At 44.8% G+C, this 22,922-nt stretch overlaps 4 protein-coding genes across 4 annotated transcripts; 2 read left to right on the forward strand and 2 right to left on the reverse strand.

Moving 5' to 3' along the window:
* The first annotated feature begins 322 nt into the window (after positions 1 to 322).
* On the forward strand, positions 323 to 2,936 carry Cog7 (conserved oligomeric Golgi complex subunit 7). The gene is made up of 2 exons (XM_018003916.2): positions 323 to 982; positions 1,038 to 2,936. Exons 1-2 carry the CDS (start codon positions 425 to 427, stop codon positions 2,844 to 2,846), a joined length of 2,367 nt encoding a protein of 788 aa, XP_017859405.2. The 5' UTR covers positions 323 to 424; the 3' UTR covers positions 2,847 to 2,936.
* Positions 2,847 to 9,467, reverse strand: LOC108611305 (nucleolar pre-ribosomal-associated protein 1). The gene is made up of 2 exons (XM_018003845.2): positions 8,845 to 9,467; positions 2,847 to 8,792 (listed from the first exon to the last, which is right to left on the reverse strand). Exons 1-2 carry the CDS (start codon positions 9,320 to 9,322, stop codon positions 2,956 to 2,958), a joined length of 6,315 nt encoding a protein of 2,104 aa, XP_017859334.1. The 5' UTR covers positions 9,323 to 9,467; the 3' UTR covers positions 2,847 to 2,955.
* A 220-nt stretch (positions 9,468 to 9,687) lies between these two features.
* Positions 9,688 to 10,224, reverse strand: LOC108611516 (uncharacterized). The gene is made up of 2 exons (XM_018004212.2): positions 10,067 to 10,224; positions 9,688 to 9,993 (listed from the first exon to the last, which is right to left on the reverse strand). Exons 1-2 carry the CDS (start codon positions 10,080 to 10,082, stop codon positions 9,836 to 9,838), a joined length of 174 nt encoding a protein of 57 aa, XP_017859701.1. The 5' UTR covers positions 10,083 to 10,224; the 3' UTR covers positions 9,688 to 9,835.
* A 540-nt stretch (positions 10,225 to 10,764) lies between these two features.
* LOC108611348 (uncharacterized) lies at positions 10,765 to 22,868 on the forward strand. The gene is made up of 3 exons (XM_018003927.2): positions 10,765 to 11,566; positions 19,733 to 20,686; positions 21,599 to 22,868. Exons 1-3 carry the CDS (start codon positions 11,362 to 11,364, stop codon positions 22,690 to 22,692), a joined length of 2,253 nt encoding a protein of 750 aa, XP_017859416.2. The 5' UTR covers positions 10,765 to 11,361; the 3' UTR covers positions 22,693 to 22,868.
* The last annotated feature ends 54 nt before the right edge of the window (positions 22,869 to 22,922 follow it).

Here is a 22,922-nt window from a genome sequence, read left to right on the forward strand (position 1 = left end):
AAGCTAGAGATGAGCGCGTGCTGGGATTTCGTCTCACGATATTCAATTCTGATTTAAGAAATAGTAAAACACCAACGTCACGGCAGGCGTCGTTGCTTCTATGTGCATAAATACCATTTTTTAGCTGTTATGATTGGAATTAGAGTTTCAAAATTACAACTTAATAAAATGAATTTACTGTCCATATTTTCTTTTCGTGAAAGAATGTATAACACTCATCCAATTTTGTAACTTACCAGCTTCACCAACACTGTGCAAAGAAACAGCTGTGCCGATCCTAAACCAAGAAGTCTAGCGGTTTATCAGCAATCTGGAACCAAGAAAAAAACACTTGCTTAAGGGGTATATGCGCGTGTCACGAGTAAAAGCCCAGCTTTGGAACTCACTTTGCTAAGTGACGCAAGCTCATTGCTATGTTAATAATATGGTTTTCCAACATTTATCAGCACTGAAAATTAAACAGCTGTGTGATCAAGAACCTTTAAATGAAAAACATTCTCTAACTTGCATTAGAAATATTTGTAAAATGGATATATCGGCGCTGTCAGAGCCAGTTGAATTTTCAGCCACCGACTGGATTAATGCAAATTATAAGAAGTACATTGAGGAGAATAACAAACAAGAGGGCGCCTCTGCCACATCGTTCATACAAAGCTACGTGGCTAAGCTGCAGCTGTATGTGCAGCAGGTCAACTATGCTGTCGAGGAATCCAGCCAGCAGGTTGTGGCCAGCATGCCACGCATCGCCAAGGAAGCGGCCACGCTCCAGTGCGATGTGGCATTGTTGCAGCAGAAGATGAGTGCGATGCGTCAGGAGGTGGCGGCAGTTCAAGAAGAAACCGGCGATTGCATGGCCACTTTGGAGCGTTTGAATAATTTACAGAGCAAGCTGCAGGCGGCCAAAGAATCGTTGCAGGAATCGGATGGTTGGGGCAATCTGCTCTCCGAACTGGAAGACTGCTTTGAACGCAATGATATGAAGGTAACTAAACTTTTCCAGATTCAATGGATGAGCTATACAAAATCCTGTTTTGCAGGGCGTTTGCGATAAGCTGCGAGCGCTGCAGAAATCACTGCAGGCTCAGGAGCAACTGCCTGGTCATACCGAGCGCCAAACCCAGGTGGAGGACTTCAAGAATCGCCTGGAGGCCATGGCTTCGCCTAGCCTAGTTCAATGCTTTGCCGAATCAAATCTGGAGCAGGCGCAGCGCCATGTGCAAATCTTCAGCAGCATTCAGCGCTTGCCACAGCTGCAGCAGTACTATCGAGCCGTCCAAAAGAATGTGCTGCAACAGCAATGGAAGCAGACGCTCGAGCTGCAGGCGAGCGAATCGCCGCAGCAGCATTTCCTCACGCTCTTCTACGACCAGCTCTTGGAGCACTGCCAACGCCAATTGAAATGGTGCGTGCAGCTGTTTGCAGATGAGTCGATAGACGTGGCTCAGTCCCAGCCATTTCTGGTCATTGCAGAGCTCTTGCCAGCCCTGCAACCAACACGCGATGCCCATATACTACAGCTGCTGAAGAGCTCCAATGAGCGGCTGGAGCTGTTGGCTCAGTATGCGCAAGCCAATCAGAATTTCGTGCTGCATCTGAACTCGATGCTGAAGCAGTCGTCTATTAGCTTGCCTGCCGAGCTGCATGGCCAACTGGCTGAGGCGATCTTTGAATACTTTCACAAGTTCATACAGCAATATCCACGGCTCGAAGAGACGCAGCTGTCCACACAAGTGGATCGCCTGCTATCGAATCAGTCGACGCCCAGTGATGCAGTGCGGCATCTGGAGGACAGCACTCGCAAGCTCTACGAGTGGCTGCAGCAGGCGTGCGCGCGCTGTGAGGCTATAACCAACGACCTGGCCTTGTGCAAACTGATTACGGTCCTCAATGGCATCTTCAAGCGGCAGCTGGAGAACTTCAGCCGCACACAGCGGCAGCTGAGCCTCAGCCTGGGTAGCAGCAACAGCGAGGGCACAGCCCGCAGCGAGAACTGGTCGCTCCTGCAGTACACAATGTCCCAGCTGCAGTGCCTCGCCGATTTCCAGCTGCAGCTGCATCAGTTCGAGCAGCTGCTGCATTTGCGCATGACCAGCTTAGCCAACAAGCTGCAGCAACCAGCCAGTGGGCAGGAGATCAGCATCTATCAGACCTGCGAGCGCGTTATGCATCAGCAGTTGCTCTCCACCATTGCCGACTACCAGCAGAAGAAGAGCGAGGCAACAGCGGCCACTAGCTCCGATAGCTTGGGCATCTTCCCACAGATCTATGCCACACTGAAGACTTATCTGGCGGAGACGCATGACATCACCTTGAACATCCTGCTGCAGCCCATCGAGGCGCACCTGGCGCATATACGTCCGCCCGTGGAGGCCTACTCGAGTTCATCGGCCATCAATATGCCGGCGTTCAGCTACGCTCCACAAGAGAGCATCACGCAGATTGGCCAATATCTGCTCACGCTGCCACAGCATCTGGAGCCGCTGCTGTTGTCGCCATCAGCACTGCTGAAGCAAGCTCTTGAGCTCTGCAACATCAAGTACACCCAGGCGATACCCTGTGCAGATGTCCTGCTCTCCCTGGTCGTGGAGCAATGCTGTGTGATGTACCAGACGCAGATATTGCAAATCAAATCTCTGCCCGCCTCATCGGCCACGCAGCTCAGCGTGGACATTGAGTACTTGTCCAACGTGCTCGAGGAACTGGGCTTGACCATCAACCTGCAGTTGTCCCAGATCCTGACTTTGCTGAAGGCTGCACCCGACCAGTACCTCAACCTCAGCTCTGGCTGCGAGCCGCGCCTGGTGACTGCCATACGACAAATGCGAAACATTATATCCACGCAATAATTCATAATATATAATTGTAATTATATAATGTACAAAGTATTTATATATGTATATTCAAAAGCAAATATTACAATATTATTAACACTCTAACATCGTTGTTTTTACTTAACTAAGAGGCTGGGGGATTCACTTCATCAGGCTGCGCTTCCGATTGATTGTGCGACTGCCACCAGTCGCTGACGTATTGCCGCAGACTGGATAAAGCCAGCACCGAGTGCGAGTCCAGCTTTTCATCCTTGGCCAACTGATCGCAGTACTCGGAGCGGGAACAGGCAAAGGAGCCGCCGAAGGTGCGCAAATAACGGATGCTTGCTATGTGCTCTGGCCAGTGGCGAGATACGCAGTCGAGCAACATGTCCAGCTGCTGGCCAGACAGCGCTCGATACTGGCCACTGGAGGCGGCGGCAGTGGTCTTCTGCAGCACATTGAGCAGACGGGCCAGACTGGGTATGGAGACTCGAGGCGAGAGCAGCGGCAACAGATGCAACACCAGGTGCAGCAAGCGCAGCTGGACATGGGCATAGTCCGTCAGCTCGGACTGGCTGGCGGCCATGGCATACCAGAGATTGTTGACAATGCTAATGATGCCCTCAATGATGTCGAACTGATGGAATTGGACGTCGCGTATGGCGCCCATTAGCCAAGATAGGATGCCAACGTGGTCCAGCATGATCTTCACAGCGCCAGGTATTTTCACGCACGTGGACAGCACGGAGAGTAGCAGCAGATTGGTGTCCAGAGTGGCCAGGTTGGAGCCATAGAAGCTGAGCAGCACCTTGAACGTGTTCGTGGACACCAGCAGGAAGAGATCAGCGCTGCATTTGATGCCATGGCTCAGCAGCTGCACAATGAACTCTCTGAACTGCTGATGCTCCGGCTCCTGGGAGTAGAAGAAGATGTTGAACTCGGGTATAGTCTGGAAGTTGAAGCTCTGCTTCAGCTGCAAGTACATCATGAGTCGCTTGTACAGCAAGTGCGTCGGATCCGTGCTTATGTTGAAGCTGTGCGCGATGAAGAGCACGGGAATCAGCGGCACACGAGGTGTTCCACCGTGGACGCGACGCTGTGCCAGCCAGTAGTTGCGCAGCTCACCCAGGCCGGATTGTATATTGTCGTAGGCCTGCGTCCACAGGGGCTTCTCAAAGAACTTGGATAGCTCGAAGTGGGCTCGATATCTCTGCTGACAGCAGGCGGCCGCCAGCCGCATGTCCTTGTCCAAGGACGACAAGGCACAAAAGCTGACGGCGAGCAATCCGTTCTGGACGGGCCACTGGGCCCGCACCGCTGACTCCGGCGCAAAACAGTGAATCATCAGGGGCAGTACAAAGGCTGGATCATAGCACTGCTCGTAGATCTCCTCGCGCTTGGGACACAATCGACGCACATGCTGCTCGAATTGCGTGCAGCCCTGCTCGATGCGCTGCTCGAGCAGATTATCCCCGAATCTCTGGGATTTGGTTGCAGGATTGACAAACTCCAGCTCAGGCAACTGCTTGCTGGCGTGCAGCACCCGCCAGATGGGAAAGTTCTCAATGGTGTATTGGCAGGAGGAGCGTACAATCAGGGACAGCACCTGCGACACGTTCGTCTCCTGCTGCTGCAGCTTGGCCCGCTCGTCCTCGTCAGCAGCCCGCAACGCGTAGTGAGCCACGGCACTCTCGCCCCAGATAAACGGACGATACTGCGCCAAGTCCACATCGAAGCGCTCATAGTGCTCCAGCAGTGCCAAGGCGTAGCGGTCGGCGGGAGTCAAGCGAGCATGGTAGGCGCCCAGGATGACGGGTATGTGGGCGCTGTGTAGGGCTGAGGGCGCCTTTCTCGCCAACGTCTCCAGCAGCTGCAGCAAGTGCGTCTTCACCTCGCTCAGCTCACCCAGCAAATGGTCATAGCAGCAGGAATGGGTGCAGGCCATCTCATAAAGCAGTCCAGCATCTGCACTCTCTCCCGCCTCTTCTTCGTAGTCCGCGTAGAGCTGGTCGCACAGATAGGCCAGCAGCTTGAGCAGCAGTCCATTGGTGTGGTCCTGCTCGGGTGTGCGATGCTGCTCCTCTGGCATGTGCATGGCCTGCTTTAGACAGCTGCGACAGAAGTTCAGCCAATGCGAAGCTGTCAACAAGCGGCTCCAGTCCAGCTGCTGCTCCTCCAGTTGGGGCAATCGCTGCCACCAGTCGTAGCAATTGAATGCTAGCTGCTCCAGCTTGTCCAGCTGCACGCTCTGCTTCTTCAGATCAAGCGCCAGCATTTGCACATTCAAATTGACATAGCTAACAAAGATATTGGACTGCTGCACTGCATCCTTGCCACTGGCGAATGCCTGATTGTAAATCTCGTTGACGACTCGCATTTGGAAGAGCTCAACCGCATCGAATTTCAGCTGTTTCTGACTGTAATCCAGGCACTCCGACTTGGGCATGCAGTTCGCTATGAGCGCAGCACTCGCCGCTGCGTGCTCCCTGTAGATCAGTGCCGCCTTTTGCGGCTTCTCGATGCTCTTGAGTATGCCATTCTTGTAGCTCTGATAGCAGCGCTGCAGCAGTGACTGCTCCAGCTGATAGCCACGCTTAAAGGCAACCTCCAGCAGTGGGTAAATCAATTCCTTTTGCTCCACATGCTCCGGCAGCAGCTTGGCAAACGTCGTAGCCAGCTGCGTGTTGCGATCCAGGAGCAGGCAAGCCAGTCGGATGGCTGACTTGCTTAACTTGCGATTCGAGGTGGAGAAGAAGCTGTTGAAGAACTGCCCATTGCAGCCAGCCAGGTGATGATGCTGACTGCTCAAAAACTCCAGCAGCGCTAACTCCAGCTGCTCCAGCTGTTCGGCGAGCTGAATTCGCTCACAGAATTCGCTATAATAGCTCTGCAGCTGCAGCATGGACTGGCTGCAGTCGATGGGCTGCTCCAGCTGAGCCAGCCGTCTCAGCAGGCGCACCATGAGCTCGTAGTAATGATTCGTCTTGCCAGTTGGCAACAGGTAGTCCTCCGCCTGCAGCTTGCTGGTGAGCAGCTGCAACATTTCGGCACATTCGCTGGCATTCAGCTCAAAGGCATCCACAAGGGCAACGCACTCGAAGAGCTGAGCAGGCTGCGCAGCGGACTTCACGGCTTTCGGATCATTCAGCGCTATTTCCAAGCCAACCACCAGCTGCTGCCTGTAGTAGCCAGTGTAGCTGACAAACCTGTCCAGGCTGCGGCAGTGCTCGGTTAGCCGACGCAGGCAGCTCACATAATTGAGTTGCGTCTCGCTCGTCTCGCTGAGCAAGTGCGTTGCCCGGAGTTGACTGAGGCGAATGCTGTAGATATAGTGCAGCAAGCGATGCGTGTGCGACTCCTCTTGCTGCTTCTCCTCCAGCTCGTCGGGCACCTTCACTTGCTGCCCGCCATCCAGCTGCTGGGCTATTTGCAGCAGGCGAATCAAGCATTCAGCTATCAGTTGCGCCTGCCGCGCCTTCAGCTGCTTGCTCTCGACCAGCTGGCAGAGCAGGAAGAGCAAGTCATGGGCGTAGATCATGTTGCGATGTGGATTACGCAGACTTATCTGCAGCTGCAGTTTGTTGCCGTCCTCTAGCTGCAGCTCGAAGTGTTCGCTGTCCGCAGCGTCAGGCTTGAATATCTGGTCAAACGATTCACTGGAGGATTTCAGCACCGCCCGCTGCAATTGGGCCAATTGGGGCCAATGCTTAGCAATGCCAGCGGGCAGCTTAGAAAGCTGTCCGACCTGCATGTATGACTCGTGCTCCGACAGCTGTGTGCTGTACAGCTGCTGCACCTGCTCCGGCTTCGTGTGGTAGTGGTAGAGCAGCACAGAGACCAACTCCACATAGGCATCGTACGGCGGCTCTATGTCGACGCCCTGCAACAGCAGCGGCATCATTTTGCTCAGTGTCAATGTCTCCACGTACGCCTGGACTGTTTGGCCCTGTTCGATTTGCTTGAACAGCTTGCGAAGATTCTCCACATTGCTGGCCACCTCGGCTGCATTCTGCGTGGGCAGCTGCTCCACCTTTGTTAGGTCCAGTGAGAGGATGGTCAGCAAAATGCTGGTCACATTGTCCACAGTTTGGCCGTCGAAGCCAATTAATGCCTCCAGCCAAATATCAATCTCGTAGCTCGACGAGTCGAACATGCCCGTGTTTTGGAGCAAACTGTGCAACAGCTCGCCAGCCTCTGTCTTAATAGTCAAATCGGATTCCAGCATATAGGCCTTGATGAACGACCGGAACACCTTCTCGAACAGCGGCTCCTGCGGATGCAGCGAGCGTGGGAAGAGCAACAAAATCGTTTTGATCGACTTCAGCTCCAGCTTAATCTTTTCCACCTTGCTCAAGAGTTCAGTTTGATCCGCACTCTGCTCCACCGCCTCGTCGAAGTTCGTCTCGTACAACGGACGCAAGACATCCAAATAATCAAGAATTTGACTCGTTTTGTTAACGAATGCTCGATTCTCTTTGCACATGATCAGGATCAGCTCTAGAGTGATCGACAGATGATCCAGCACATTTACATCTGCTGACGATCGGTCCTGAATACTTAGGTACAGCGAGTACAGTATGCCCTCGATAGGTGGGAAGTTGATTAGCAAATGATTTAGCAGCTCGAACTTAAATTTACGCAACGAGTTGCCTGCTCGCTTCGACTGCTCCCTCAGGGTAACAGCGTTCACGTAGTTGCTATACTGCGTCATCATGGCCAGCAGTAAGCGATTGACAGCCAATCTGACCGGGAAATCCTTGCTGTTCAGCATACTCTTGCTCACGATGTGCAGCAGAGCCTCGGTGGGCAGGCACACCTCCCTGATCCAATAGGTAAAGTCAGTTAGGGTCATCTTATCCAGGGCAACAGATAGAGAGCTCGGTGGCAAGGCTTCAATGATCTGGGCCAGCATATCGATTGCATTTCGTAAATCTGTCGCTGGCAGATATATAGGATTTACAATCGAGGAGAAATTCCGTACCGTATGCCTGCCCAGATCCGGACAGGCTTGCAGCGTCTTGAGAATCAGCTCCTTCTTGAGCGGATCATTATACGGACGATAAAGTGAGCCCAACACTTTGCCCTGCAGCTTGTTGTGTTTCTGGCGATAGTTAGACATCGCATCGAAGCAGATGCCATGCTTGCGCGAGGTGAAGAGCAACAGGAGCAGTTTATGTGCAGCTGCGGCTACAGCCTCGAGTCCCTCCGGCGCACTGCTCTCTACTGCTGCTGTTTTGTCCTTCTTCTGTCCACTGTACCAGCTAACTAGACCTTGAGGGCCTTGCCAGTCGTAGAGGCGTCGCAGATATTTGCAGCACTCTAAATCGAAGACATGCACCTTCTTTGTCTTCAATATGCTGGGATTCTCGAGTACATATTGACGCAGAGCGTTGAGCACAACGCAAACGGTCACCTGATCATCGTAGAAGAGACCCTTGCAAAGCTCTCGAATCAGATGAGCTCGATCAAGAATGTTGCGAATGAGCACCACATTGCCATCCACCAGAAAGGAGAGCACGAAGTGTATATATGCTTTACGCACAGTGTCCTCGTTTTTGTAATCATACCTGGAGTGAGACAGCATCTCGCCCATCGTCTTCACATTGGAGAGTATGTCGTAGGAATTGAGCACCTGCCTGCCCAGCTGTGCATCCACGCAGACAATTGCAGTCAGCAGTTTGAGTGCATTACGACGATGACTCATCTGAGCCGATTGCAACAGATATTCCAGCAGCGGGCCATGGGCCTTAAGAAAGTATCTTCCGGCGTGTGCAGCCGATTCCATGTGCTCCTTTTGATTCGTGAGTATTTCCATGATAACACGCTGCAACGCCTCGCATAGGTAGCCTAAATGGAGCACATTTTTCTTGTCGATGCGATTGAAAGCTTCGGCTAGTTCCAAAGGTTTGCCACGCTTTTCAATATATTTGGCCACGATCTTTGGACGGATTTGGCACATGTACAGAAAATGCCGCAACTCTATAAAAATGTTTAGTCAATTAAAAGTCCCATAGTCTTAATCACAACTTACCTGTTATAAAATTATTTCCAAGCAATTTGCTCCGAAAATTCAGCATTTTGAAATCATTAGGAAATCGCATAGGTTGCTCTTCGGGCTCAATCCCCGAATCTGGACTGATCTCATCTTCATCCATTCTTTCATACTCTTCTTCTTCGCCTTGGCCTCCTTCAAGTTCAGCCGGCTCTTCCTTGCTGTCATTGCTGAGATTTGTTGTTGTCTCCGGTTCCTCGCCTTGTTGATTTACCTGTTGCGCCTCTTTACACTTCTTTTTCTTTTTTGTTTTTTCAATATCTTCTCCCTGCTGTTCTTCATTCTGCGGTGACTGCGTCTGCTCATCGCATTCCTTGTCTTTTGCCTTTTTTGATTTTCGCTTTGGCGTGTCGGATTCCTTCTGCATCTTTTTGGGTACCGCTATTTCAGCATCGTCGGCTTGGTCTGCGGATGCAGCTTCATGCTTTCTTTTCCGTTTATTCGTTTGTATGGCCATCTTTATACACCTTTCGCATCGATTCTCATAAACAATCTATGAAAATTGACAACAAACTCTCTAAAAAAAATCAAACACACGAGCGGCATGCACGTGCGGTGCCAGATGAATGCGCCCAGCTTATTCGTTACTCTGCATAAGTATTTTAAAGTATCTGAGCAACAGTTGTGCTCTCAGTGCTGTACAACGTTTGCTGGTGAGCCGATAATTACATTTTGAATTTATTTATGTTTATTGCTTACCAGTTACTTTCCATAAGTACTTAATGTTATTGTTGTTGTTGATTTTTTGTCATATGTGCTTGAAAGCAACAGGTGCGCCCAATGTGTGCTGTTGGCGCTCATACTCAAAATATTTTCCATGAGTTTAATTTATCATTATTATTTATTGCAGCATATCTCACACAGATATTAATTACTATAATTTGTGATGTGAAATTTAATATAAACATAAATTAAGTATACATTAAACACATATTTCTGAATTCACATGTTTTATGCGTTTCTTGTAGGACTAATCCTCTTCAAGTGCTCTATTTGTAACTCCCCCTGCACCCAATGAAGAAATGCCGGAATTATTGTTTGTAACTGTTGGAAATTCCGGTAATGTCGTGGTTCGCTGCTTTGCTGGCGCTGGGGGCACCGTTGGCAAATCAACCGATTTACGATTACCTAAAGAAAAATGAGGATAAGTAAAGAAATCGAATTTATCCTTAGAAATATGAAAATTTATAGACAAACTCACTACAACAACCACCCATTTTGCTAGAGGGATTATCAAAGATCGGCTGTACCCGCAGTGGTTGAACGTTTTTAAAGCACTAAATTAGAGAAATCAACCGGTGACCAATTGGCATTGGTATCTATGAACGTATGAATGTATATACATATATAATTAACGTGCAAGCCATCCACCGTTTTCTGATAAGAAGCTTTTTGTTTTTGTTAAGAATACTAAGTGGGTTATACACGGCAACGTTATCTGCTGAGTCGCTCGCATTTGCCACCTAGAAACATTTTTTGGCTCTACGATTTCAGGGCGCTAGCCAAGTCGGCCTCAACCAACATATGTCGCTGAATTTACAAATTTTAGATAAGCTCTTATCAATCAGCAATGTTGGCGGTTTATAATTTTATAGTCCTCGTCCGTAAATTTATCGAAAATCGATCAAATAAATCGCGTAATTGCCAAACTTATTTGCTAAACGAGGGTATGATAATTAAGAAACTATATTCAATAAATAATATCAAAAGCTAGTTTATTTTTATTTATTTTATATTAATAGTTAGTTTATTCAATACAAACATAAGTGCGTATATGAGAAATATATTTTTGCTTATTTTTTTCTACAATTTGAAATGGAGCAAAGCCGCTAAGTTTTTTTTTCGATTTTACAACACTACCATTGCAACAGCTGTTTTGCTTGTGCGCATGTTCTTTGCTTTCGCTCTCGCTCACTCGTCTCTCTATCGCATCGAAACGTAAACAGCGTCCGCTGCCATTTCACGCTTTTCTGATAAAAATGTTTTAAATCAAAAAGTGTTAATTAAAACCGAAATCAAAGTCAATGTGGCTGTTGTCGCAGACGGTTCGTGTTCGTGCGCGTGAACCTCAATAATAAACAAATCGCTTGCAGCATCTGTTCAAAAATAAAATAGCACTCGCATCTTCTGAGTTTTGCTTGCGACGGCAGTTGGCGCTCGTGAGCGTGCTTTTGCACTCATACATACGTGCATATATAGATATATTTTTGTGTTTATGTTCTATCTGACATTCTGTGGCATCTCAGTTGTGAATGTCAACCACAAAGTGAACGAGCCAACAAATCACGGCCCAAAGCAAATAAACAAGAATCATTAAAAAAAGAAAAGAAAAACAGACTCTTGCTCCCGCTCGCGATTTCTCTGCATTTTAACAAAATAATTGCAGCAAATAATACAATTAACATATTAATAATTATATTTATATATATATACACCAGTATACACATATAAATATATAATAGCACTTGCTAGCTGGCTGGCTGGCGGGCGAGCGCCATGGATGATGAGTTTAAGCTTTGCTGGAAGAACTTCCAGGACAATATTGCCAGCGGCTTCCAGAATCTGTACGACCGCGGCGATCTAGTGGACGTCACGTTGGCCTGCGATGGAAAGCTGCTGCAGGCGCACAAAATTGTCCTGGCCATATGCAGTCCATACTTCCAAGAGATATTCACGACCAATCCCTGCCAACATCCAATCAGTAAGTAAACTAAGCCAATCCCCTCTCTCAGACTCTTCCACTCCGTTTCTCACTTAATCATGCATTGCTCACGTTCTCTTCACAAGTTGCTGTTGTTTCTGTTTTTGCGATGCTCCGCTCCGATTTGTCTAGCTGTTGTTTGCCAAAAATGTTCACGCGGCGGCTCCCAAGCTGTGGAATGTACAGTATATGCTCCGCTGAACTGGAATCCGACTCGGTTACTCGCGTGACTCCAATCAGATATGTTTCGTTAAAGATAAGCTCTTTTTTTGGACCAGACTCTTAGGCATCTAAATAAGGATTTGCTCTAGAATTGTAGGCTCTAAAGATTTCCTGTTCTATTATCTCATAGCCAAAAGGCTTTTAAAGCTGTTCAGCAAGTATATCCTATTTCCACAATAATAAATGATAATAACAATTCCAATTAACATACTTCTAACAAAATCCTATTAGCATCTTATATGTAATTCATGCGTAGAATCATTCAAAAGATCAAGACCATCAGAAGCATGTTTCAATACCACGACTAGGATTGGTTTAAGTCTGGACATTGTTCGCTCTAACTTGCATTTACTGTACTTGTATTACGTGTTATCGACAGTGTGGAAATTTTATCGCCGTGCACCTGTCAGTTTATCTAAGCGCGCCCGTCAATTGTCAAATGCCAGCCCAAGCAAGCTCGTCGATATAAATCAACTTTATAATAAATTCGATGTCACATTTGGGAGTTAACAACGAACCAAACTGTGCTCTATATATATTAATGTATATATGTATATATATCTGTTACTCATATATGTATTTGTACGTGTATATGTTCCTATGCTTGCTTCACTATTTGGCTACAGTGATAAATCAAAAATCAAATAGCCACTGATGATAATCTTTCATGGTTAGCTGTCGCCACGTTGTCTCGCTCTGCACCTAGCTCATAGTTTCCACTGCTCCACATCCAAGTCCATATTCATACAGATCCAAAATTATATGTACATTCCTTCACATTCCCATTCCATATTCGAAACCACATCTATATCAATATCCACATTCTATATCAGCATCTTGTTTGTTTCCACTCCTCATTGGCATTCCACATCCGATCTTCAGTCCCATCCGCTTTCAGTCTTACCATCCACACCGCAGATCCTAGATCCCTCAACACCCATATTTCCAGCCCTCCTCATACCCATTCCACATTCCACATTCACTCACCTCACTGAGTGCATACCGCATTCATGTTCCACATCCACATTGGCAGCTGTCGCCATATTGTCTCTAGATTCTCGTTGTCTCTTTGTGCTACCCACTCCTTTTCACATCCGAACTGATATCCACCCCCAGCCCTTGTAATGCATATGCACATGCACCACACGCTGCTCGTGCTCCGCTTGTGATAAGGCAGCCCGTTCGTCCACTTGAAGTTGGGTACGTTGCTGACCTCATCAAATGTAGATCCAATGCTTAACTCACTTCAACCTAGATATTGGTGCATGGACTGTGGAATTGTTCATATGGATATCATATCGCTCGTCCGTCCAACCAATGGCTGGGTTTGGGCTTTGGAGGTTCGGGATTGGGGTTGGGGTTGGGCTTGGGGTCTGCCTGACTCGTTCGCTTGTTCTACACGCCTGCTGCACGGTGGCTTTATCAGATCAAGCGGCAATAAACAACAATATTTTATCTTTCAAGTAGCTGTAGAAATATGCTACCTAACTATAATAATAACAACAACAGCACACCTACAACAGCTAGTTGGAAATTACGCACTGTGAGATACCCTAGAAGTTTTATTTTGTATAAAGTCAATAGCAAGTATTCAAAATTTTAATCGATAATTTCGACGAATTGATGTATTCAACTCTTGCAAGCACTTTCCTATTAATATAATTCCTAGATATTAATATAATCGAAGATATCGATTATCGATTATTATTTTAAAAATAGACAAATAAATAGATAAATGTGAATAGTATACTAAATTTAACCTAAAGAAGCTCAACTTTAGTAATAAGACAAAATCAGTCAATAAATACAATCGATATTTATCGATAAATTTCGAAATGGATAGAGAGTAGTTGTCCGTCTTAGCGTACCCATTAGAATAGGAAGCTAGAGAATGGAACACCACCAGAAGTATTATTATTATTTTCAAAGATAAAGAATATTAATATAGGCTATAAATAATGCTATGAGCTACAAATTATTATAAATAAACCAAGTCATAATACAACAACAACAGCAACAACAATGAGCAAAAGGTGCTAACAAGCCAAATGATTTGCTTGCTGTTGCCGTTGTCGGTTGTTGGTTGTTGTTGTTGGTTGTCGTTGTTGGTTGTTGCTCCTGCGTGTTACACTTAAATAACAACAACAACAACTTGTACAACAACAACAAGTCAAACATTTTATCTTTTTATCGCGCCCAACAATCATTTATTGCCCAACGAGCAACTGGTTGCCCGCTCCCTGGCTGCCCCATCCTCCTCCCTCCCTCCCTTTGCTCGACTGCCACTTCTAACGGCACTTCTGTCCGTCTATGCTAGAGATGCACGCGTGTCATGTTGCCCAGCGTGACACGAGAGTGCTTGCTAATGTAAATGTAATCATTTGTGGAGCAACTAACGAGTTTTGTCTCTGTTTAGACTGGATGATAGACGACTAGAGGGGAGTTGATATGTTATCTAACGAATGGTCATAGTAAAGTAGATATCCTGGAAATACCCTCTAACCAAGCGGGATGTTCGACTATATAGCTTGCACAACACCAATATACTCCCTTTGCCCTGCAACTGAACGAGCATTAGAAATATATAGAGGAGAAGTGTGGACACGCTTCCGTCTCTAGTTGAGGCACTTGAAGACTTTTTCGAGATATTGATTAGGGTTGCTCTGACGTTCGAGTTGGTAACCAAAGCGATATGAATTGCTATATTGATATAACCATGGTTGTTGTTGCAGTTCCAGTTGTTGTAGCTGCCTTGTTGCCGATCGATATATACAAAATACTTAAGTAGTAGACATAGGTATATATGGACATCTGTATACACTCGTATATATGCCCATTCATGCAACCAGGCACTTCTAACATGATATCTACGCCATTTTGTTGGCCTCGTACACAACGGTAATCCTCCTATATTATCTTCTTCCTTCTCTTCCTCTGCTCTCTGTTTTGTTTCGATTTCGTTAAAGTTTTATTATTGGCATAAACAGCATTAAGTATCAGCTTGAGTGTTTATCAGCCATGGGCTGGCCGGTATATACGCCTGGTACTCTGCTTTTGGTATCATTTGAAATCGTAAAATAAGATTTTTGACTTATGGCTAGTTGGTCAGATAAGAGAGACGCAGAGACGCCTACTGTGGGGTATGCGTGCTCAATGGCCACTTAATAAGCCCAAAACAAGTCCCTCTACCTCGGCTTGTCGACTAGCAAATACCCTCAGAAATAAGCCCAAAATTTGAAATGGAATGGAATGAATGATGATGAAATGAGAATTTTGAGAACTTTTAATACTTAGAATACTTGAATATTTAGGATAATATCGTATTGAATTGTGATTGTGATAAAAGTTGCTGATCAACTTGCTTTAAACTCGGTCGACACAAGCTAGTCAAGTATTTCTATCGCATCTAATTTCTCTTGTATAAAGTAACCCATATGCCCAGTTTGAGCAAATTTCAATAGGCTGAGGGTATAGCAGTAAGTAAGTAAACCTAAACCAATTACAGACGCTAGTCGATAGCTATAGTGTTTCCTCTTCAAGTGCTCCAGCGATCGGAGCTGCGGCTGTTGCTGATATTAGCTGCAATAAATGTAGATAATATAATATCGACCGAATGAACTTGTCGTAAATATCAAACTCAAATTTTTATTTTTATTGCCATCAATACTAGCCCAGTAACCAGTGAGCAGAAAGCACAAAGCAGTAACCAGTAGCAGGGGCGGCGTATACAGGAAGCCGTTTATTCCTAATGGGGGTAGTAAAAAATAAGTTTATTTATTATAGTAAGCAAAAGACAGTTCAGAAATAAACAAAAAATACTTTTATTTATATTTAACTTTTCATTATTTCTTTTCTTTTTTTCTTTCCTTCACGAAACTTCCTTCTTAATTACATCCTCTCTTGGGTCGATAAATCTAGTTACACTTCTGGAAACTCCATACAACTCTTATTATTTGATGGTAAAGTGTATAACTTCAATATGAATTCCATATCGAGTTCAATATTTACGATATGAAAAAGTATTTAATCTCCATTTATGATAATATTTATTACATATATTGTTCCATATATAAATTTGTTATCTTACCTTCAATATAAAATCACCCAAATGTAATTCCCCATCTATGTGGTATACTTCCCATAGTACGCCTCTGCGTCCGGCTTGTGTCAGTCACGGCGCATTGCTGACGTATGCGAACCAGGAGCACATTTTATAGGTGTATCATATAACTAATATCAGACTTTGGCTTTGAGGCATTTGAAAAAGTTTTGTGGCTTTTTTATGGACCTCTTCTGTTGGCCAAACAATATTTTTAATTTATGAGTCAAAAGTCGGTAGCAGAAATAAATAGATTTAGATTTAGATTTACTTATCGATAAGTTAATTCCTTGGGCTGATTCCCAAATACTTTGATAATGCTTATCCAAAATATGGCAAGGCAACAACTATATAATCCAGGGTAAAGTAGTTAACTCAAGCTATAAGCTCTATAAGCGACATAATTTAAGGAAGTATTATTTGAGCAAACAACTTTTATTCTCGAAATCAAGCTATGATGCGAGGTCTCTAAACGTATCAAGGATTCTGTATTTTCTTAAAAAGTGTCAAATACATATATAATTCTTCAAGAAGTCCTTATCTGACTTGGGTTTACCGGGGTTGATATAAAAATAACAAAGGTTTGGTTGTGATAGAAGACAACGAAATGACCGGAAATGAATATTAAATAATAATTATAATCGTATGTCTCTAGAGATTACGGAGAAAAAACAAGCAAAAATTACTTATTCATCAAGTGAGAGGAATATAATATACTGAAAAGACTATAGTATATACTAAATATAATTATGTGTCTTCATGATCTAATAGAATTAGATCATATTCTTAAACCAGGTCTTCGGTAAAAAATTATTCTTTATATGCATAAGTAATCTGTATGGTGTCTATACTGAAGAGTGGCTATCCGAGCTGTCCCAATACAGAAAATCCAAATTGGATTATGTTAAGACCCATACAATAAATATGAAAGGCTAATAAAATTCATTGATATTTATTTGGATTCCCATATATCCCTATTGGAGTACAAACCCAAGCACAGTTAAACATTTTTCCATTAACAATATCCTAGTTGGGATACGTGTTATGTGGAGATCGTGATCAGGCGCTCGTCGCAGTCCCTAATCAGATTCTACTATTTATATAGCTAGCAGCTACACTATGAATGTCCGACTAATATGGCGTTAACTGATAACATGTATATTATTAATGTTTGTGCGCTGACAGTCCACTCCAATTCCAATTCCAATAGCAATTCCAATTCGAAATAGAGAAGGCCCATGGAAAAAGAACGAAACGAAATCAATTGTCGCTCTGATTCGATAAACATTTATCATAATCATAAAATAAAAGTGCTTTTTCGTATATTGGTCGATCGACTGCAATCTCATTGGTCGCTCGCCGAAAGTGGGCGTGTGCTCGAGACAATGGGTGGTAACAGAACTACTTCACGTAGCTATACAAATAGAATACATACAGTTGTACATACTTACATATATATCGTACTCACAGTCCTGCGCATTCGTGTAGCTGCTGCGGCGACGGCTTCGCTTGGATGATCTGCCATATAGCTATGCGATATCAGCAGAGATCAACTTGGGTTCAGTTTCATAAAACAGAAATGACAACGACATCTCTCTCTCTATACATATACATGCATACATATGTACATACATACATGCACACATATGCAGCATACACAAATGATGATCGTTGATCGTGCCCGAATTGTCACTTGCTTTTTGGGTTGCTTCGATCTCGCTGCTTATCAACAGCATACTTACTCTATGCGTATTTATCACATTTTCCGTGAACTTTAGACAAAGTTTATCTACAGATTTGTTCGCGCTATACAAATATCAATAACATATTTTAAAATGTGTGTGTGTGAGACTCGATCATGCTGACTGTGTAAAGATCGCTTTGTATGACTGTCTGTATAATCATATAAATATAATAAAAATATATTTGTTTTGTAGCATCAGATATTGTAGAGATGACTAGCAGATAGCTCAATCACTCACAGATCAATGATCGGTCGATTGATACGATTACTTATAAACTATATTGAGAATGCTCTCATCAGGTGTGCTCGACTAACAGATATCCCCTGATATCCTTCCGCTCTATAAAATGTATCTTTCATTCGCAAAAGAGATTGACTTGTGCAGAGAGATCGATCGATTTGATTAGTTATCCTTGACAATATTATACTTGATCCCCAAAGCTGCTGCCACAAAAACCAATACACCCATTCAATCCATTTTAGGGCACATGAACCTGTTGGAATCTAAGTTTATATTTGATTAGTTGCACTTTCCTAGCGTATCGAACTAAGGATCAGCCGTCAAGCTCATGCATAACTATATATAGCATATGTAGCAACTAGATCGATCGATTGAGGGTTATTATCTCCACTTATATATATAAATTGCTCGGATTTTGATCTTTGCGTTGCTTACAAACACGGACGTGGCGACGCACAGATACGAATAGCAGATAGCAATGGAATGGGATGGGATGGGATAGATGACGGCTCGGCTTGCCATAGCCGACACGAGATTAAGCAACAGATCAACAAATGACAGACCAAGTATATACGTATATATAGAAATTGTTATTGAGAACAAGTGATAATATTGTGTTTTATTTTTTATTTATTTAACTAGATGTTGCTAGCAGCTCAAGCAAAGCGGTTCGAATTGACTAGCTCTGTGCTGCGATTGCGGTGCCAAAGATAATTAGACAAAGATAATAATAAGACAATGCCAATTAGATGGCATACAAGGGTGAAGACTCTGCTGAGCTGAGATTAAGTTAATGATTAGTTAGGTATGAGAATCTTTAGCATATTGTTTTATATTGAATACTATGGGTTGATACAAAGGCTAAAGACTTGCATAGACATTCATATTTGTCGTCGTCTTTTAAAAGTGTTAAGATCTTGAAGTTTTACACCAGGATTGTGACTAATTGCGGTTACAGCTAATGACAGTTGATTGTATTGTTTGAAAGGAATCTTTAATGCAACCTCAATATATTTCATAGTATAGTTGAACGCTTAGACTCTTAGTCAACGTTCAACAAATATGATATATAAATTTTTCAAATTTCATTTGGCATATTTTATGCTGAGCCGTGGGTCAAATCTCGCATGTGGGCCACTGTGCCGCCTCAGCAGAAGCATTAATGAATCTCAAAAAAATATTGAAATATTCGAACCGTTTCAGCGAACCGTTTCATCAGACAGCGGCGATAATATGAGATGCTATTTATTTACTTAGTTATTGCTGCGTTTCCTCTTCATCATGCTGTTGTTGCTCGACTGTTGTTGAGTGTGTATGTGTGTGTGTGTGTGTTTTTTTTTTTATTTTATTATATATTTTATATTTAAGTTTTCAGTATTCTTATCGTAGCTGTTTATAGCTGTGTGTTTTTTTTTTTTATGTATTGATTTAGTATTTGAACGCTTCGATGATAACATCTCCACTATGAATGTGACCTCCTTTCAAGCTGAACATGCTTTTTATTCCTACCCAGAGACGCACACACATTCACTACTTGCATATATAGAGCGTAATATATATAATTAGAAAAAATTCCAATGCCAAAATATAAAACTCGATTTGTCGCTTCGACTCCTGTGCAATCTGGACTAGGGACTAGGGCTAGCTTAATTTTTAGGTTCAATTAAGACAATAAGTCGCAGGCAAAAAGAGGCGTGGCATGCAGCAGAGACTAGAGTGCTTATGACATGAACTCAAATGAATTGTTGTCCCATTTTATATATACTTTTTATGTCTTGTGGAATATTTCCAGTATCTCACTGCCTCGACGTCTTCAATTTCTCTGTCTCACTCTTTCTCTCTCTCCCTCCTTCGTTGCAGTCATACTCAAAGATGTGAGCTTCAATATTATGTGCGAGCTGTTGGAGTTCATGTACCAAGGCGTTGTTAATGTCAAGCACACGGAGCTGCAGTCGTTTATGAAGATTGGCCAACTGCTGCAGATCAAGGGGCTGGCGACCAATTCGAACAGTCCGCCCGGCTCCAATGTGTCCGAGAAGTCGACTGGGCAGGCGACAAATGCCGCCGCTGGCGCCGGCGATGAGCCTAGCAGCAGCCAGAGCAACAATGGCAGCACCAACAACAACAGCAACAGCAACAACAACAACAATAGCAGCAGCAAGTCCGATACAGAACAGAATGAGCCAAAGAGCAACTCGCGCACACCCACAGCCTCGCCGAGCACCTGTCGAACGGATGTAAATCACCTGTTATACATGCAAAACAAGAGATCAGCGGCCGCAGACTTCAGCAGCGACTCGCTGTCGATCTATTCGCGCAAGCGGCGATCTCTGGATGGCATTGATAATACGGACAGCGGGAGCATGGAGCACGCATTGAATGCGGAGGAATTCTTTATGCCACCCATACCTCACATCTCGATGGTGGAGCCGCGCTACGATCTGGGCAGCCTGAAGCGCGAGGGTGAGGGTCATCACAGCAGCGTTGGCAGCGCTGCCGGCACGAGCAACAGCTCGGCATCCTCTTCGACAGCGATGGGCTCGCTGCGTAATCCGTTTGCGCAGGCCTTCAATCTGGACTACAATAACTTCTACAAGGCAACGGGCAACAGTGGCTCAGCTAGCAACAGTTCCAGCAATTTGCCAGGCAGCAGCAGCAACAACAGCAGCAGCAACAACAACAGCGGAGGCAACAACAACAACAGCAGCAGCAGCAGTGGCCTTGGCATTGGGCCAGCCACCGAATATCCCAATGAGCTGTATATGCCCAGCGACTACTCCAAGAACTTTGCCAATCACATGGACATACCGTCAAGTAGGTGAACCCAGCTTCAATCAAAACATTCATGTTTATATAAACATCATTTCTGTTGCATGTTTACTTCGCTTTGACTTTGAGTTTCCATACGCTCGGCTCACATATTTGAACATCATATCATCAAAATATTCCATGTTTTGTAATTTACTAATCCACAGGGATGGAAACCGATGGACTCGATGTTGCGAATATTTATTTATTTTTTATATAGATTTTGCAAGTTGTGTTCCAAATACTTTTGTGGCTTTTCAAATTTCACTCTTCGTTGAGTTGGAGATGTCCTTTAGTGATTTCCTTCTATCGATGAATTACGTATAATTTCAAATTACACGCGATAATTCGATAGAGTTAGAGATGGCTTTGGCGAATTTTCGCTATCGTGTAAAAAACAATTGCTTTAATATCTCACGCACCGCGTATTCGATGTTCGTAGGAGATAGAAATAGTGAATCCTCATTTAATATACTGGAATAATTGGAAGTTGATGAACATCAATGATAAATGCTGCGCGCGTAATTTGAAAACAAATTTGAATTTGAAACAAGGGCCTCGACATACGCATGTGGTTTCCATCTCTAGCCTAACCACAGACTTGCTGACTGAATTGATTTGATATGCTTTTGCCCATTACCTAATCTCCCATAAATGAAAAATAACAAATCAAAATTGTACATAACATTCGTTTAAGCTTTAAGTATCGTTTTATTTTAAATATATTTGTATATGCTTTTGCCCACTTCCAAACCTACCGAATCCGAAATGTTAGCCTCTCTCTGTCTCTCTCGCTCCTCTTGTACATAACATTCGTAAAGCATTTGTTTGTTTTTGGAAAGATTTGCCCCCAAACTAATCTCTGCCAAAATTGTACGTATACTTAATATTTATTGCGAACGCTGCACTCCGGATCAGATGGGAGCAACATGGTCATGTTGTCCACCACATCGCTGCTGCACGGTAATTGCGTGTTCAACCGCAACAACACCGTCGCCACACAGCAGGGCATGAAGACCTATTGGCTGTGCAAGTCCTATCGGATCAGCATGTGCCGAGCGCGCTGCATCACCCATCTGGGCAGGATCATATCCGCGACGGGCGTGCACAATCATATGCCGCACATGCGAGGCGGCAGCGCTGGCAACAACAACAACTCCAGCAGCAGCAATGCGAACAACAACAATAGCGGCAGCGGCAGCAATTTAGTCACTGTCACGCCCAATCCTAATCCTGGGCAGGTCAGCTACGATGTCACGCCCACAACTAGTGTCCTGGAAATGAATCATCATGGCCCAGTCGGACGGTTAGGCAGTAATCCGTATACCAGTCAGACCACTCCAACAGCCGCCCTTCCCATTGGCCCGCATCATCATCACCACCACCATCCCCATCCCCATCATCATCATCAACAGCAGCAGCAACAGCAGCAGCAACAACAACAACAACAGCAGCAACATCATCAGCTGACGCAGGCATTGCCCAATCTTCTGGTGCAGCATCACAGCATGGATCAGCATGGCATGTCAGCAGGTCCGCCGCCTCCGCCTCCACCTCAGCCGCCAGCACCGCCACCGCCAACAGCCACAGCGGCCGCAGCAGCAGCCGCCGCCGCCGCCGCCGCAGCATCACACAGCGTCATCCAGAACATGATGCACAACAATCCAAATCTGATGCACTTGCCACAGCACTCACAGCATTCACCACACTTGGAGCTGGGAGCAGCTGGCTCCACGTTGTTGCCTCTGGCCGACCAGAGTCCACAGTCGAATCGGAGCAATCACTCCGCCTCCATGCATGCCAACGAATCGCCGCTGGGCATGAAGAGTCCGCCGCCTACTGCCAGCCAAATGGATGCAGCCGAGCAGCAGCAGCAGCAACAGCAACAGCAGCAACGGCAGCATGTGGATATCAATGCCAGTGCAGATGGCTCGGCGGAGAGTGCTCAGGTCATCGACTCCATAACGATATCGCCGGGCAGTGGACACAACTTCAAGATCGAGAACATCTAAAGGAATTAGCTCATAAGTTGATGATAATTTATTGCGGCTGGAAGCCGCTTAGTTAGTCTGTCTAGATGAAATTCATTGATTTAATTTTCGATTATTTGTATGTATGTATATATATACGATTTACATATGTATGTATGTATGTATGTACCGAATGTAAAATGCAAAAATGAAACATATTCTGACAATGTCGAACCCTTTTCATCGGACTTAATGCAATTCGGATGAGATCT

This window comes from Drosophila arizonae, chromosome 2 (assembly GCF_054131065.1).
Source record: "Drosophila arizonae isolate 15081-1271.41 chromosome 2, UAZ_ARI_1.0, whole genome shotgun sequence".
NCBI classification, from domain to species: domain Eukaryota; kingdom Metazoa; phylum Arthropoda; class Insecta; order Diptera; family Drosophilidae; genus Drosophila; species Drosophila arizonae.